Source organism: Neopelma chrysocephalum, unplaced genomic scaffold, assembly GCF_003984885.1.
Source record: "Neopelma chrysocephalum unplaced genomic scaffold, ASM398488v2 Primary Assembly neopelma1_61b, whole genome shotgun sequence".
Classification (NCBI taxonomy): domain Eukaryota; kingdom Metazoa; phylum Chordata; class Aves; order Passeriformes; family Pipridae; genus Neopelma; species Neopelma chrysocephalum.
Genome location: NW_020897717.1, coordinates 448,335 through 464,901, shown reverse-complemented (window position 1 = coordinate 464,901; position 16,567 = coordinate 448,335). Strand labels below are relative to the sequence as shown.

Genomic DNA, 16,567 nt, shown 5'->3' with positions numbered 1-16,567 from the left:
CGGAGGACGGGCCGGGCCGCGGGCGGCAGCTGCCCCGCTTGGCGGGCGAGGGCCGCCGCCGCGCTGCCGGGCCGCTCGCTGCGAACGTGGCCGCCGGGCGGGGAGGCGGCCCCGGGGCCACGATCGCCCCGCACCCGGCCGGGCGCTGCCTCTCCCGCGGGGCTGGTCCCTGGGCAGAAGCCGCCGAAGCCTTGGGGCAGAGAAGCCCTGGAGCGGCAAGCGTGGTCCCCGTTGGGCTCTCTCCTCCCGGGATCCCCGGTGTCGCCGGGGGCGGGGGGCGCGGACGGTGCCCCGGGGCGGCAGGGAGCCGGAGCCCGGTACCCCACTCGTGGCCCCTGGGTAGAGGCGGCGGTCGGCCCTGGGAGGACAATGGCAGGCGCTCCCTGCGGCATGGCTGCGTGCAGGGGCAGGGACAGAGAGCAGACACGAGATCTCGAGCTCTTAGCAGGGGCCATGGACTTGTCAGCTCCAGGCTTGGATTTGACCTCAGCCCTTCCAGGCGCTGGAAAGGCGTTCAAGAGTAGCAGGGCTGTAGGCAGGGATCCTTTTCATTCCCTGGGACCCAAATTTTGCATCCCAGGCAAGGGGCTGGGTGCCAGCCCGGCTCCGAAGCGGTGCCTTTCAGAGCTGTGCTGGCTGTGCCCAGGCGAGCAGCGGCCGGGTCTGTTGTCTCGCCTCCCAGGCTGTTCCCCAGGCCCCAGACTAAGGCTCCTTTCATGCCTCGCACGCCGCCTGCTCGGCCCCCCCGCTTTCTACCTGTAACACTGGCGTCCCTGTTCCTTCCCAGCCTCGTCGGGGAGGGCAGGGCCTGCTGCACTGAGTCAGCTCTCGGGGCCTGGGAATTGCTAGCGCAGGCATAGAGAGAGCCATTGTCCCTCCATAGCCTCCTCTTCACAGTCGCTGTGGGAGAGCAGAGCTGGTTCTCCTCCCATGGCAGCGCTGCGGGGGCCGGTGGGATAACAGCAGGAGCAGTCGTGCTGATGGAGCTTACGGTCCCTGTCAAGTTGGAGACGTGGCCCTTGAGTGTAGCAACCGACCCTGTCATTTATATCTGACTTCTGCAAAAGCGAATGGCATTTCTGCACCCTGCCATCAGCCAGGGCTACTTAATACAGGCAAACCCAGGAGCACATGGGCAGCTTTAGCCCCAGGTGCCAGTACCAAGCAGTGTTCTTGCATCCCACAGCACCTGTACAGCCTGCAATGGTGCCCCTGCAGCAGGAGAGTTGGGGTGGAGATGTCAAACTGTCTTTTCTTGGGGGGAGAACAGGAAGGGAATAGAAAGCAGGCACAGAAATCCACCCCCATGCACTTCTTCCTAGGCTGGGAATTTCTGTGTCCTTTAAGTCACAGGAGGGAGATTTCTGTGTGAAACACAGCCTTGGCTTAGGTCAGGTTGTTGGACTCCAAGGGCCTGGCTGCAGCAGCTGAGGATAAGAAAAGCCCCTGAGGCCTTTCCCAAGGAGACAAGAGGTTGGAGGGGAGGGCTCACACATGAAATGGCAGGGGACTTCCTTGCCTTTAAAGCTCTTAAGTTTGTAAATCTCTGAGTTTTGTGGGACAGCTACCAAAGGTCACAGCTATACAATATTTAAACCAGGTACACCCCTAAACAGGGCCTAAATTCCTCTGACTCACTGGGGAGGAGGACTCACTCCTCCTCTGGGGGAGGAGGAATTAACATCTCTAGCCCTTTCAGTTACAGGAGCTTAGAGTTTTTCTGGTGCGCATTTATGTAGCCAGCCCACAGCACACTTACCTGGCCCCCAAGGCAATTAAGAGGCTTTCTCCACTGGGGACACTGGGCATGGATGGAGCATGGACCAGGGAGACCTTCTACACTGATGCAGGAAGTTGCAGCTTGGTGTGTGACGGGAGGATGCAGGTGGCCTTGGGTATAGGAAGTTCTTGCCTGGTTGCTTATTCTGTTGAGTACTTGATGCCCCTGAATATTGCAGGTTTGCCGATGTGGAGGGAAGACCTCCTTCAAGGACTATTCAAGCTGTTTTAAAGCTAGCTAGGTCACTTCCTATAGCTTTAACGGAAGAATATCGGCTATACCTTATTAGATAGTCCTGGTAAAATTCCAACCAGCCAGCTGCCAGGAAAGTTCCTTTCCAGCCTTGCTTTCTGGCTGTATTTTGCTAAGTGGGTGAACCTTCATAATTTCCTCTGAGCTGTGGGGAATGCCTTGGTATGCTGCCTTCCAAGGCTGCATGGAGAAGTGGGGGAGGTTGGCAGCCCAAACCTCTGCCTCTCCTCCACTCACCTGGTGCAGCTGGAGGGGAAAGCTCTGAACTATTTGTTCCCAGGCGATGGTTGCTCATGGGCACAGGCTTGAAATGTGAGCTGCTAGGTAGGAGTTGATTTTTCCATCCAGTGACCTTTTCTTTTACCACCCAAGAGCTGTGCTAAAGTTTAACCTATAAAGGTGAGGTGTGAGGTATGAGGTACTCCTTGCATTTGAAGTAAGAATGTTGTCAAAAGCAGGTGGTTACAGCAATGTTCTCTCTAAGCCTGGGAATCCAACGTTCTAAGTCCACGTGTTCCAGAGCAAACACCTTTAACAGAAGCGAACATAGATGCCTGGCCTGTGCTTTTTAACTCCTGAGGGCTTTTGCTACTCCACATGCTGCCAGCGTCACTGTTGTCGCTGAGGCGGAGTCTGGGTGCTGCCTGCTGGTGGAGAGGTATTACAGGCATGCAGAGTGGAGCTGGCTATGTACCAGTACCCCCCAACTGCCTCTTCCTCTCTCCACAGATTTTGCCTTCCCCTCGTGCTGGCTTCCCTCCCTGCAATGGCTACTGGTGAAGAGATCGCCGCTGCCCTGCAGGACTCATGGGGGGACTTCTGGCTCTTCCGCTTCTTTGTTAATGCTGCTGGCTACGCGAGTATTGTGGTGCCAGGATTCCTCCTCATCCAGTACTTCAAGAGAAGGAACTATTTGGAGACAGGTAAGGACAGGAGCTTCCCTTCCACATCCTGCCTCCCTCTGAGCCCTCTGGACCTCCTTGGTCTACCCTGTTCAGTTTGTTTCCCTAACCTGCTTTGTCAGACCAGGCTTGAGCTGCTCACAGAGCTGCATCCCAATACTGTCTAGGTGCTACTCTGAAACAAATTTCTCTGAGGTCCCCATGCCAGCAGATCTGGAGGCTAGTAAGGAGGGAGGCTTCACCTCTTAAACTGGTGCAGCTGGTGATGCCCAGGCTGTGGTTAATTACAGAATTGCAGAATATACTGAGTTGGAAGGGACCCACAAGCATCATTGTGTCTCTGTGTTCTCTTACCCTGTTCAGGCCGAGGCATTTGCTTCCCTGTCATCAAATCATGTGTGTTTGGCTCCGAGGTGAAGTCTGTACACCAGGAGGATGGGTCTCTGCCATCCCGGGCGGAGCCCACAGAGTCCTCCACAGCCCGACAGGTCTTCAAGCTGCTCTTCTGTGCTGCTGGTCTACAGGTAAGGGCCCTGTGCATGTGTGTGTGGCTGTCCCACTCTGGAAGGAGGAGGTGGCCAGTGGGTTTGTGACCGTCAGTTCCTTGAAGACCAAGGATGCAGTGCTGTCCTTGATCAGGGCAGGGTTGGAGACTGGAACACAGCCTCTCAATCAGGATAGTCCACATCTAAGGGCTGTGGAGGTCCATTTAGCTTGTGGGCTGGGGCATCCTGTCTATCTGATTGCAGGACTCTACAGCCATGGATAGGGAAAACTGTGAAAATTCTGTGATTCAGCAGATTGTTAGGCCTGCTTTTGTTCTGGCCCTGATGTCAGATCAGCAGATAGTTTGAGCCCTCTTATCTCCCAGGCTCTCCTCTGGGTCACTGTCTGGGGCTGATGCATCCTGCCTTGATGGATTGAATTTGAATACTGGAGAGAATATACTGATTTCAGCTACAGATAAACAGGAATTTTAAATCTTAGTTTCCCTAAGTCTCAGTTACAGCCTGAGCATCATTAGGAAGGGCAGCTTTTTGGGTCTGTGAGAACTGAAAATAGTAATGTGGGCATTAAGATAGAAAAATCCAGGTGTCCCACAGCCAGCAGAAGGTACTCTCTGGCCTGCTCTCCTGCCCCATTCAGACTTGCTGAAGGTCACCATTAAGGCATCTCTGTGCCTTAATTTCTCAGGAAATGCGTGATGAAAGGAAGTCTGTGTTACTTTTGTGAGGGGCTCGGTATTGTACCAGAAGTAGTGGAGGTGACAGCCAGAACAGTGGTCATCCCTGGCTGACAATTACATCTGCTGGGTTTGAAATTAGAATTGATTTGGATGGAAAAACCAGGCCTAGGGAGCTGGAAGTGAAAACCAATGCAGAGGCCACTGGGAAAACTGCCAGGACCTGCCGCAGGGAGCTGGCACCGAAACCACAGCTGTGTATCAGAAACGCTCCCTGATTCTGTCAGTCTGGTTCCACAGGCTTTAAAGCAGCTTAAAGCATAACTGCTCGCTCTCCACCAGGATGTTTGCATTGTGGGCTTCTCCCCCCTGTACACTGCGCAGGTTTTGTTTGGAACAGGATGTTCCTGGTTGTAACCATATGGACAGCAGGTTCCCTCAGACAGGTGGAGTGGAGGGTGGCCCCCTCTCCCAGTGTCTTCGGGAAGTATTGCTGTGCAGACGATGAGACAATGAGGCAACACTGGGGAAAGCAAGGATCTCCTGGGTCTGTTCTTCCTGTGGTTGCTGGCAGCTGCTGTTGTGGATCCTGACTCTCCCTCTGCTCCTCCCATTTTGCAGGCCTCCTACCTCACATGGGGTGTCCTCCAGGAACGTGTGATGACGAGAACATATGGTGCCACTGAAACAGACCCTGGTGAGAAGTTCACGGACTCCCAGTTCCTAGTGTTCATGAACCGCATCCTGGCCTTCACAGTGGCCGGTCTGTACTGCGCCCTGACCAAGCAGCCACGCCACGGGGCTCCCATGTACAAATACTCCTTTGCTTCCCTCTCCAACATCCTCAGCAGCTGGTGCCAGTATGAGGCACTGAAATACATCAGCTTCCCCACCCAAGTGCTAGCCAAGGCCTCCAAAGTGATCCCAGTGATGATGATGGGCAAACTGGTGTCGCGCAAGAGTTATGAGTACTGGGAATACCTGACTGCTGCCCTCATCTCCGTGGGGGTCAGCATGTTCCTGCTCTCCAGTGCTCCCAACAGGCATGTGTCCACTGTCACTACTTTCTCTGGCGTAGTCCTCCTGGCTGGCTACATAATCTTCGACAGCTTCACCTCCAACTGGCAGGATGCTCTCTTCACCTACAAGATGTCTCCCGTGCAGATGATGTTTGGCGTCAACGTGTTCTCCTGCCTTTTCACAGTGGGCTCGCTCCTGGAGCAGGGTGCCTTGCTGGAATCGGTACGCTTCATGGCCCGCCACTCAGAGTTCACAGCCCACGCCGTGTTGCTCTCCGTGTGCTCTGCCTGCGGCCAGCTCTTCATCTTCTACACCATCAACCAGTTTGGGGCAGCTGTCTTCACCATCATCATGACACTCCGACAGGCCTTTGCCATCCTCCTCTCCTGCCTCATCTACGGGCACACTGTCACTGTGGTGGGTGGGCTGGGCATAGCTGTTGTCTTCATGGCCCTCTTTCTCCGTGTCTACGCCCGCAGCCGCATGAAGAAGCGCAGTAAGAAGCTCCCCCCAGGCGAGACCCCTGTACAAAAGGTCTAAGGAAGCTGAGGCCATGGCATTTAAGCCATAGCCACTGTCCTGCCTCTGGTCGAGGGTACTTGCTTGATTTCTCAGAATCTGCTGAGGAGCAGGGTGGGGTATGGATAGGCAGGACTGGTGACTCAGTTTTCCACCTGCTTTTCCTGGAGAAGGGGCTGGAACAAGCCCAGGAAATGCTCTGGGCTGCTGCAGCTCTAAACCTTTCCATTTGCCTTAATAGGTCAAAGACTTACAGCCAAGGCACAGGCCTAGGGGCATACCAGCATGGAGCTGCTGGTACACCTGCCCCAACTCTGCCTTGTGGCTTCTCCCCAAAGTCACTGATGGACAAGGGAACTCTTTTCCCTGGTACTGTCTTGCCTCTGGCTAATGCTCCTCAATTTCTCTAAGTACTACAGAGCTCGGCAGGAGGAAAGGGCAAACAAAACACTAGGTTTCTTTTTGAAACACCTCCGGGTGAGGCAAGTCCCCAGCTGAGCCCATCCCAAGGGTGGGAAGCTCTCAGCCTCCATCCCAGAAGGGACTCCAGGTAGTACAGGCACAGCTAAGGGAGTGACTCCCAGCCTGTTCTACCCCAGGCCTGGGATCTGCTCTGGAATCTGCTCTGGGAGGGCACTCTGCAGTGAAAGCCAGTACCTCCCAGTTTGATTTTATCAGCTCTTTGTCCCTGCTCCAAGACACTTTTTCTTTGCTTCCCTCAGCCCTGACTTTTATGCAGAGCCTGAAGCTGGCCAGTATGGTTTCCAAGGTTTGCTGAGTTCTTCTAGGTTGCTTTTTGGTTACATCCGCTGCTGTTTCAGGCCAAAGGCTGCGCTGCCCGGAAGCCCCAGCACTGCCTCGGGGTGCCTCAGTGCCACAGTTTCTGGGCTTTGCAGTTGCCATTCAGAGAAGCACAAACAGCCCCTCTTTTTCCTGCCAACTGGAGGCATTGGCCCTAGTTTTCCCCAGGGCCTGGTCAGAGCTCTGCTGTGCCTGGAGGGCTGGGATATGGGGCAGAGTCTGCTTGCGGTGCCTTTTTCCTGCTCCACAGGCAGCAGGGGATGGAATGAGTGGGCACCTGCTCCCCATGCAGTTGGGGATGGAGCAGTGAAAGCTGTTCCTCCCCAGGAGCCTGGGTTTTACTGGTCAATCCTTTTCTCCTCAACACAACCTGGCTGACAAACCAGCAGGTTTTGGTACTTTTGCAAGGCAACTTTTTTCTCTTTTTATTTTATTAAATTAAAAATATGCTGCATATAGTGCCATGGGCATAAATGTGGGGGTTTTTTATTTGTTTGGTGTTTTTTTTCCATATACCTGGAAGGAGGGGAGAGACTTCCAACCTTTCTTGTGTCCTGTGTCTCTCAGGGACAGCAAAGCTGTGTTTGCAAACACAGGTGCCTCTCTCTGCCTTTGCCAAGGCAGGTATGAACCAGGGTTGGACCTAAAGCTGCAAGGCCTGACAGGAGATCCTTGCACACATGACTGGGAAGCACAGCCAAGTTTGGAATGCTGCTTATGCTGGTGGGCAGGTGGAGGAGCCGTTAGCCTAAGTCTGGTTTGGCTCCTGGGTTCCCTGCATGGTGCAGCTTGGGCAGTCCCGGTGGGTGTAGCTACAGAAGTGGTGCAGAGCCTGCTGAGCACCTGCCAGCTGGGGCCACCACTGCTGTACCACTTTGTGCGGTGCAGCGGCACCAATCCAAGGCCCCACAGCAGAGCCAGGAGAGACTTGAGGTGATGGTGGTCTATCCTACTGGTACATACGGGAAGCCTGGTGAAAAACCCTGTCTGTAGGCTTACAGGGTTCAGAGACAGGACTGTGGCCTAACAGGGCTAGGGAAAGGGTGAGGAGACTCAGGTGAGGGTTACAAGAGAAACAGAGATTAGGGACAGTGGTGAGTTAGCTGAGCCTGCAGGGCTGACTTCAGAGCACTTGGCTTTCCAGCAGTTTTACCTGTGCTCCTTTCCTAGCTTTGAAAGCTAGGAAAACTTTTGAGCTTTTGGGAGTGCCTGAGCAACCTCATAGCTTTTCATCCTGCCCTACAAATTCCCCCAAATGTGTGCTGTCACCATCTGCTGACAGACTGGAAATGGAAAGTGGTGGGGTTTTTTTCCTTGGTAAAAACAAACAAACAAACAAACCCAAATAACAACAAAACAAACAAAAAAACCCAACCAAAAAACGCATATTGTCTGCCAGGTTAGGAATGGGATGCAATAGGATAACTTTTCTAATTTAAATTTAAAGAAAACATTATGGGGAAAAAAAAACCCCAAAACATTCACTTTAAAAGAAATCACTTGAATGATTTATTATTTGGCAGAACCTTCCTTTCCAGAGAGAAATCTTACTTTTTAACAATTGGCTAGCTCAGCTCCAGCACTGTCCTAGAAGGCTGCATGCACACAGCTGCCACACTGGCAGCACAGTGTTGTAGTGTCTTGGTGTGCAGCAAGGGATTCTAGTAGGCTCTGCCTCCCTGGTGAAGATGGATACTGGCTAAAACCCACTCTATTTTGTGCCTGTGGCAGCTGGCATGCAGGCAGCAAGAGAACTTGATGTTGGTGTCACTTTTCCCTGACAAACGCCAAGGGCCATTGTGGCCAAGGGTGACAAACCCTGCTCACACAACGTGAGCTCAGTGCAGGGGACAGCTCAATCAGAGGTGATGCCCCACGCTGCTTTTCATCTGGAACACAGCAGAAGCCAAGGGATGGCCTGATACTGTCAAACACCCAAGGGCTGCAGAAGGCCCAAAAGGGCAGGCTGGAGGTGGGAAGAAAGGCATCTAGAATCTTTTGGCCTAAGAGCTAATGGGAGGCAGTTTGAGTACAGTTCTGAGTTGTCACTCCACATTGCAGTGGAACAGGCAGATGGTTCCTGCCACAGCTCCTGTCCCAGGGCTGCTCAGTAGACCAGCCAAGAGCAGCCCAGGCTCAGGCCTTGGCACAGCTCATCCAGCTGACCCATGCAGACTGGAAAAGTTTGCTCCCAGGCTGTGGGGACATGCAGCGCTCTAGGTGGAGAACTACTGCCCATTGGAGATGACCCCACCTGCACAGCAGGTCATGTGTTCCTCCCACCCACTTTATTTTCCCTGGGCATGGAAGGGGTAGCAATCACCTAAAGCAGGGTTCTGAAAAGCAGTTAGGGCACAGGAGAGACCAGCAGCCTGATACCCTCAGGCACAAGCTGAGACCTTTTCCTCCACAGAGTAGGCATGAAACACAAAGGACCCCACCATGTAAATCATCGATTCTTTAATTGCAGTAGAACAAAATAACAGAAAAATAATCAAACAAAAACCAACCAAAATACAGTATTCTACCCCAGGGGTTCAGGGAGGCAGCAGCTCAGAGGAAAGGCTCTCCCAACCCAATGGAACAAGGGCAGTGTTTGATGCCTACTGGTAACATGGGACACCCCATGAGGGGCTAAAAGAGGAAGCCTGATGCCTCCTCACCTCCACTCCCCATCAGCAGCTGTTCCTACACAAGCAGAAAGACAGAGGACAGGCTTGGGCTACCTGAATCATGCACTACAAACAAACAAGAAACCATGCCCTCCTGTACCCTGCCAAAAACAACCCCAACCAAACATAGCCAAAAAAATAGACACCACCATGGAGTCAGTAGCAGCTGGTGGGAGCAGACCCCCTTCTAAGCAGACATGATATAGGGCAGAGGTCTGGCAGATGAGGGAAGAGCCTTTCTCCTTCTTTAGTCTACCTCTTCCATGCGGGATGCATCTTCATCTCCCTCCAGAGGGGGGATTTCCTCAGGGACAGCTGCACTGGGCTCCTCTACAGTCACCTCATCTTCATCAATGCCTGGGAGAGGGGAAAGAAAGGAAGAGATGAGGCCTTCAAGTGCTACCTGATCCCAGAAGTACAGCCTCTCCCAGAGTAAACCTGTCTCCTGCCCACAGCCTGAAGAACAGGGCTATTACCATCCAGTAGTTCACAGAATCACAGAATATCCTGAGTTGGAAGGGACCCACAAGGATCATCCTGGCCCTGCACAGGACCATCTCCAGGAGTCACACCATGTGCCTAAGAGTATTGTCCAAATGCTTCCTGAACTCTGTCAGGCTTGGTGCTGTGTCCACTTCCCTGGGGAACCTGTTCCAGTGCCAACCACACTCAGGGTGAAAAACCTTTTCCTGCTATCTAACCTAAATCTGCCCTGACACAGCTTCATGACACTCCCTCAGGTCCTATCATGGGTCACCAGAGAAGAGATCAGTGCCTGCCCCTCTTCTTCCCCTTGTGAGGAAGCTGCAGACTGCAATGAGATCTCCCCTCAGTCTCCTCCAGACTGAAAACTAATAGAACACAAGTCAGTATTATTAGGAGTTATTGTCAACTACAGCACTAATGCTGTATCATGTTCCCAGTAACATCTGCACTAATATATGGATATATGCCATTGGAGGGCACTCCTTAGCCAGTAGAGGTTAATGACAAAAGACTTGTCACCCAGGGCCACAAAACCCTGAAGTGAATGTGGTTAAAGACGTGAGCGTTTCTCTCGAGACAAACACAGTAAATCCAGTGCAGTCACAAGTAAAGCAGATGCAAGACTCTAAAGCTACTTAGTTTCCACCACTGCAGGTATTTCAGTTTACTCTGAACAGAGTTGTACTACCATACAGACTTCCTAGCTGCAGTTTGAGTAATACGAGACCCTACTCCTACTGAGAATAGGCAGTAAAGAGTTAACACCTTAGTTGTGCCAAGGCACAGCACCTCTGATTTACATTTTTAGCTAAATAGCAAACTTGGAGAAAAAGGCTGTGTGCAAGCCCAAGCTGTTTTACCAGATGGGTTACATCATCCATGGCAGACTTTTGACATTCGCTCTGAAGAAATAAAAAGCCTCAGCTTGTGATCTGAACAGCCTGGTGGTGGCTCCTGGCCTTGTGGAAGACAGGACAGTCCATTCAGTGCCCTGAGTTGTCCTGAAGTACCTTGTTCAATGCTTCCACTTACCCCTGGCCACCTTAAGTACACAGCCAGTTCTGCACATCACACCAGCACGGCTCACTTATGGGCCTCCCCCAGCCCCAAGACAGTTACAACTAGCCCGATCAGTTAGCCTGCCTTCAGGGCCTGCTCCAGACCTGAGAAGCTGCATGGATATTTACCAAGGCCCAGTTTGATCATCCTGTAGATGCGGTTGGAGTGCGTCTGGGGATCTTCCAGGGAGAAACCAGAGGACAGCAGAGCAGTCTCAAAGAGTAGCACCACCAGATCTTTGACAGCTTTGTCGTTTTTGTCAGCGTCAGCCTTCTGGCGGAGGGTTTCCACAATCGGGTGGTCAGGGTTGATCTCCAGGTGCTTCTTGGCCATCATATATCCCATAGTAGAGTTGTCCCGCAGCGCTTGAGCCTTCATGATGCGCTCCATGTTGGCTGTCCAGCCGTAGGTGCTGGTGACGATGCAGCAGGGAGAGGAGACCAACCGGTTTGAGACCGTGACCTGTCAACATAGCTGAGGGTTAGCTGAGCAAGATCTCCATATGGCCTGGACTAGGCCCAGCCACGGCACACATGATAGCTTAAAGTCCTTGTCCCAAGTTCACCTGGGGACACCCCAAAGCAAGCAGAGATCTTCCAAGCAGTTCCAGGACTGCTGCACAGACTAGTTTGGACAGCTTGGCCAGCATTTTGAGCACCCACTGCATGTTTCCCACACTTACCCTCTCCTATCAATGCACGTATTTGGGTCAGTGCCCCTCACCTGCAGCCTGGCTGCTTAGAGCAAGACGGTGCATGCTGGGACCTCCAGACTCCTTTAGCGGCTCCTCTGCAGGAGATGAGAGGCATGCATTGAGCTGGGGCCCTTGCCTGCAGCACGGAGGACCCGCTCCCTCCAGCCCAGGGCTGAGCTCCCTGCCCATCTCACCTTCTCCACCTTCTTGTCCAGGATCTCCTTCATCAGTTTGCAGAGGTTCTCGAACTTGGCCTTGCTCTCCTCCATCTTCTTTTTCTCCTCCTCATCCTCAGGCAGCTCCAGCCCCTCTTTGGTTACTGATACCAGGGTTTTGCCATCAAACTCCTTGAGCTGCTGCACACAGTACTCATCAATGGGCTCTGTCATGTACACCACCTCAAAGCCACGCTTCCGCACACGCTCCACAAAGGCCGAGTTGGCAACCTGCTCCTTACTCTCCCCTGTGTTTGTGGAGGGTAGAAATGAAACATCACCGAGACATAAGAGCTGGTTACAGCAGAACAAACAGCACCAGTCACTTGGAACCCCTAACATAAAACTGGCAGCATCCAGGGCTCTAGGCCTGTTGGCCTTTCCCCAGCTCTTAGGGACAGGCTGCTGAAGGCAGCAGGAAAAGTTTTAAGTTAGGTTAATAGGCAGGTAACCTCCCTTCACCTCACTAGGGCTCAGAGGAGCTCTGGCTCACCTGTGATGTAGTAGATACTCTTCTGGTTTTCCTTCATACGAGACACGTACTCTGAAAGCGAAGTCACCTCATCGCCTGACTGGGACGTGTGGTAACGCAGCAGCTCCGAAAGGCGCTTTCGGTTGGTTGAGTCCTCATGGATGCCCAGCTGGTGGCAGAAAAGATGCATGAAGCCTCCAGAATGACACTTGGATGCACTTGGCACAACCTCTGAGGCATAGCTATCTCTGCCCACCTCTTGATCACTTGAGTGTTTGGGGCAGCCAGAAGGGATGGCTGCCCACAGAGGCTCTCTGGGGCACTCACAAGACCCCCTTTCCCTTCATCCTAACATCCATGCAGAGGAGACAGAGTACAGGGACAAGACTGCTTCTCAGCCAGATGGATCATGGGCCCCTCCCTCCTCCAGGTGCAGTGTGCCCAGCTCACCTTCAGATTCTTGGAAAAGGCCTCATAAAACTTCTTGTAGTTCTCTTTGTCCTCTGCCAGCTCGGAGAAGAGCTCCAAGCATTTCTTTACAATGTTTTTGCGGATCACCTTGAGGATTTTGCTCTGTTGGAGCATCTCACGAGAGATGTTCAGAGGCAGGTCCTCTGAGTCCACAACACCCCGGATGAAGTCTGAGTAGGGGAAATTAAAACGTGCATCAAGTTAAGGATTCTGAGCTTCAACACAGGACGAATAGTGCTAAAACACTGACTGCTGTGCACCCACACCTCATCCAGCCCCCTTTGTACTGGGAGCATTACCACAGGCTGTGGGGGTCCCAGCTTCACACCAGGAGGCTGAAGCAGGGGGCTCTTACTCAGGTACTCAGGGATGAGGTCATCACAGCTGTCCATGATGAAGACACGTCTCACGTACAGCTTAATGTTATTCTTCTTCTTCTTGTTCTCAAAGAGGTCAAAAGGGGCACGGCACGGGATGAAAAGCAGGGCCCTGAACTCCAGTTGCCCTTCCACGGAGAAGTGCTGTGGAGCCAGGAAAGAAAGAGCTGCTGGGGTGCTTCACTTCTATCCCTTCCCCAATACCCACTGTAGGGAGGCTGAACTGCTGTTCCTCAGCACTGGGGCTGGCACAGATGCACAGCAGGGTCTCCAGCATCCAAGCAACCTGGATTCCCCCTCCTCAGCCTCACTGTTCCCTAGGTGCCAAGATTCTCTGGCATCCAGCAGGCTTGGACAGAGGAGTCATGCTTCTGAGGCCCAACACCCTCCTGTCCTGCTTACAGATCAGCACTGCCAACCCCTCCACCTGTGTGGGAGTCACAGCGCAGACTGCCACACCACCAAGTGGCCTCGGATCCCTCAGTCCCAATGAGGCACAACCATGTGCAGCACATGAGGCTCTCGATATGGGCTAGAAAGGGACTCTCTGTCTTTCCCCAGAAGGCAGGGTAGTCAAGCACCCACCTTGACAGCCAAGTGGTCCTCCCAGTCGTTCGTGAGGCTTTTGTAGAACTCGCCATACTCCTCCTGGGTGATGTCATCAGGGTTGCGGGTCCAAATTGGTTTGGTCTTGTTCAGCTCCTCCTGGTCAATATACTTCTCCTTGATTTTCTTGGTCTTCTTCTTTTTGCCTTTGTCTCCCTCCTCCTCATCATCAGAGCCCACATCCTCAATTTTGGGTTTCTCCTCATCTTTGGACACTGACTCTTCCTCTTCCTTCTTGTCTTTTTCCTCCTCTGCCTCATCATCACTGATCTCTTTGTCGCGCTCCTTCTCCAGCTGTGGAGAAAGGTACAAGAAATAGGTTAGGCCCAAGCAACTCTTACCAGAATTCATTTTTCTCCAGATGAGAAAAATGGGTGTCCTCCAAAGCCCAACAACAGCAGCATGTGGCCAAAGCTTGTCTTGGAACCAGCCCTCAGAATCCCTCCTCATACAACCGAAAGCTGTGCCTGAGAGAATGAGACAAGCAGCAGGAAACCCTCCTTCCTCTGTGGCTGGTTTAGATGACCTCCAGCTGTACAGCTCAAAGGCCAAAATCGTAGCTGGACACCCTTCATGTCCAATAAACCCCCAGCCTCAAAAGAAACTGGGAGCACCACTGCTCAGTACCCAGCAGCCAAGAACTATGGAAAGGAATGGAAGAGATCATACTCTGAGCCTTCTCTGTGTTCCTGCTCTCAGCATCACCCACCCCTGCTTCCAGCTTTCCAGTGGGTTCCCACAGTCCTTTCCTTACGTACATAGAGCGTGATGGGGTAGCCAATGAACTGGGAGTGCTTCTTCACCACTTCTTTGACACGACGCTCCTCCAAGTACTCGGTCTGGTCCTCCTTCAAGTACAGGATCACTTTGGTGCCACGTCCAATGGGTTCACCTGCAGGGAGAGGAGAGAAACATCAGGGTTTCAGGGCATAGCATTAAAGGGCAGAGAGCAACTGCGACCAGCTCCTCAAGCCTAAACACTACAGGATACCCAGGATTAACTAGTGCAACTGACAATGCAGCACAGCTCTAGAGAGCACCAGGAAAAGAGGCGCTTCTAGCAGAAAAATGTATTTGTTTTTTTGTACAATACATACCATGGTCAGTTCGGACAGTGAAGGAGCCCCCAGCTGATGACTCCCAAGCATACTGCTCATCATCATTGTGCTTGGTAATGACTACCACCTTCTCTGCCACCAGATAGGCAGAATAGAAGCCCACACCGAACTGCCCAATCATGGAGATGTCTGCACCAGCCTGTGAAAGTAGAGAGCAACTGATAAGACCAGCGAAGAGATGGAAAATGTCTACAACTGATTCACATCAGGAAAGAACTGGGTCAGCACACAGAGAAAAACAGGCAAGCGCCAACAAGCAGCCAGCCCTACCCTTAGCTCCTCCCTGCTGCTGGAAAGGTGGGGAAGCATACTGGGGCAGGCAAACAGCTCCCACAGCAAACAAGACAGCAGAGCCTTTTTATTATTTATTCATTAATTAGTATTTGTTCACCAGTGCAAGCCTGTGTCCCAGGCCCCAGGAAACCCATGCAGTCAAGCACAACCCACCTGCAGGGCTTCCATGAAGGCTTTGGTCCCAGATTTGGCGATAGTGCCCAAGTTGTTGATCAGATCCGCTTTTGTCATCCCAATGCCAGTGTCCACCAGGGTGAGCGTTCGGTCCCGGGGATTGGGGATGATGTCAATCTTGAGATCCTTCCCGCTGTCCAGCTTTGAGGGGTCGGTTAGGCTCTCGTAGCGAATCTTATCCAGGGCCTAGGGGAGAGGGAGATGCTCGCCACGGCCTCTCCCTGGGCACCCCCAGTAGGACACCAGTCCGCAACCCGGGGCCCCCCAGAGAGGAAGGAGCCCACCCCCCGCCCGGGCTCACGTCAGAGGCGTTGGAGATGAGTTCCCGCAGGAAGATCTCCTTGTTGGAATAGAAGGTGTTGATGATAAGCGACATGAGCTGGGCGATCTCCGCCTGGAAGGCGAAGGTCTCCGCATCCTCCTCATCGTGCTGCACTTTCTCGGGCATCTACAAGGCAAACACAGCCCATGTTCAGGCCATTAGCACCGGGGGGGGAGGGCGGCGGGGGCCCCGGGCCAACCCCGCCCGCCGCTCTGCCCTTACCGTCCGAGGCCTGAGGGTCGGGCGAAAGAGCTGCCCCCCCCCCCCCGGCCGCCTTCTATAGGCACGGAAGGAGTGCCTCACCGCACGCCATATCTTTCCGCCTTAAAGGGGCCTTGGTCAGCGCGCCGCAAATAAATGGTGTATGGAAGGCGTTGGGGTTGCCGTTTAGCGGCGGCCATGGTGGGGGCGGGCGCACAGTGCTCAACTTCATGCTGCTGTCATGCGGCCTCCTGGCTGGGGCTCCCCGCCGTCTCTCTCCGCGGCGCTCGGAGGGTCCCGGTGCCGCGGTCCTCAGCCCTCCGAGCGCCGTGGCGAGGGGCGGCGGGCAGCCCCGGTGAGGGACTATTTTCCTCGCCCCGCCGCGGAGGAACGCAGTGTTCGGTGCTAATTCCAGAGCGTTCCACAGCTTGCACGGAGGTGTTGGCGGCGGCTCCTACCCGGGCCTGGGGCAGGGAATCGGGGGGCTGCAGTGCCCCAGCTGCTTCCTGCAGCCCCCGGTGAGGCCGCGGGCCGTGTAGCTCAGCCGTCCTGAGGCGGGATGCACTGGAGCCCAGATGATGAGAAGGGGGGACGGGAAGTGTCAGGGCTGGAGCGCCTGGCAGGTCCGTGTCCCCATTGCAAACCAGTTTGGATAGGCTGTATTGCCAGGGTCTAAGGAAAGTAGTAAGATAAGTCTTATCATCCCTATATCTGGAGTGCTGTGTTCAGTTCTGGGCTCCTTGGTAAAAGAGGGACATGGAGTTGCTGGAGCAGGTCCAGTGGAGGGCAACAAAAGATGATGAGAGGACTGGAACATCTCTTGTGACGAAAGGCTGAGCGAGATGGGCCTGCTCAGTTCGAGAAGAGATGAGTGACGGGGGACCTCGTCAATGTGTGTATAAATATCTGAAAGGAGGGTGCCAAGAGGAGGGATCCAGGCTCTGCTCGG

General features: G+C 53.5%; 2 protein-coding genes across 3 annotated transcripts in view; one reads left to right on the top strand and one right to left on the bottom strand.

Annotated features, from left to right (window-relative positions):
* Window positions 1-6,927, top strand: part of SLC35B2 (solute carrier family 35 member B2) — a 7,409-nt gene extending 482 nt beyond the window's left edge. Inside the window, exons 2-4 of the mRNA XM_027681755.1 lie at window positions 2,762-2,955; window positions 3,298-3,458; window positions 4,739-6,927. Of these exons, the coding sequence (XP_027537556.1) occupies window positions 2,799-2,955; window positions 3,298-3,458; window positions 4,739-5,677 (1,257 nt within the window). The 5' untranslated portion in view covers window positions 2,762-2,798 and the 3' untranslated portion in view covers window positions 5,678-6,927. The remainder of the gene's footprint in view (window positions 1-2,761; window positions 2,956-3,297; window positions 3,459-4,738) is intronic.
* A 1,975-nt stretch (window positions 6,928-8,902) lies between these two features.
* On the bottom strand, window positions 8,903-15,697 carry HSP90AB1 (heat shock protein 90 alpha family class B member 1). 2 transcript variants are annotated; one of them, XM_027681754.1, is made up of 12 exons: window positions 15,640-15,696; window positions 15,397-15,543; window positions 15,075-15,281; window positions 14,607-14,766; window positions 14,268-14,401; window positions 13,489-13,803; window positions 12,882-13,047; window positions 12,506-12,696; window positions 12,077-12,224; window positions 11,563-11,831; window positions 10,803-11,136; window positions 8,903-9,486 (listed from the first exon to the last, which is right to left on the bottom strand). In XM_027681754.1, the coding sequence occupies exons 2-12, from the start codon at window positions 15,541-15,543 to the stop codon at window positions 9,377-9,379; spliced, it is 2,181 nt and encodes a 726-aa protein (XP_027537555.1). In that variant the 5' UTR covers window positions 15,640-15,696; the 3' UTR covers window positions 8,903-9,376. The 2 variants fall into 2 exon arrangements, 1 of the variants encoding a protein (XP_027537555.1); XR_003533945.1 differs by lacking the exon at window positions 8,903-9,486 and adding an exon at window positions 11,398-11,463 and having other exon boundaries at window positions 11,021-11,136; window positions 15,640-15,697.
* Between the last annotated feature and the right edge of the window lie 870 nt (window positions 15,698-16,567).

Coding starts and splice junctions, on each gene's coding strand:
- HSP90AB1 (XM_027681754.1), bottom strand. CDS start 15,543: ATGCCCGAGAAAGTGCAGCACGATGAGGAGGATGCGGAGACCTTCGCC. Junction 13,804..14,267: donor GCTACCCCATCACGCTCTAT/GTACGTAAGGAA, acceptor CTTTCTCCACAG/CTGGAGAAGGAGCGCGACAA. Junction 9,487..10,802: donor GATGATCAAACTGGGCCTTG/GTAAATATCCAT, acceptor CCCCTCTCCCAG/GCATTGATGAAGATGAGGTG.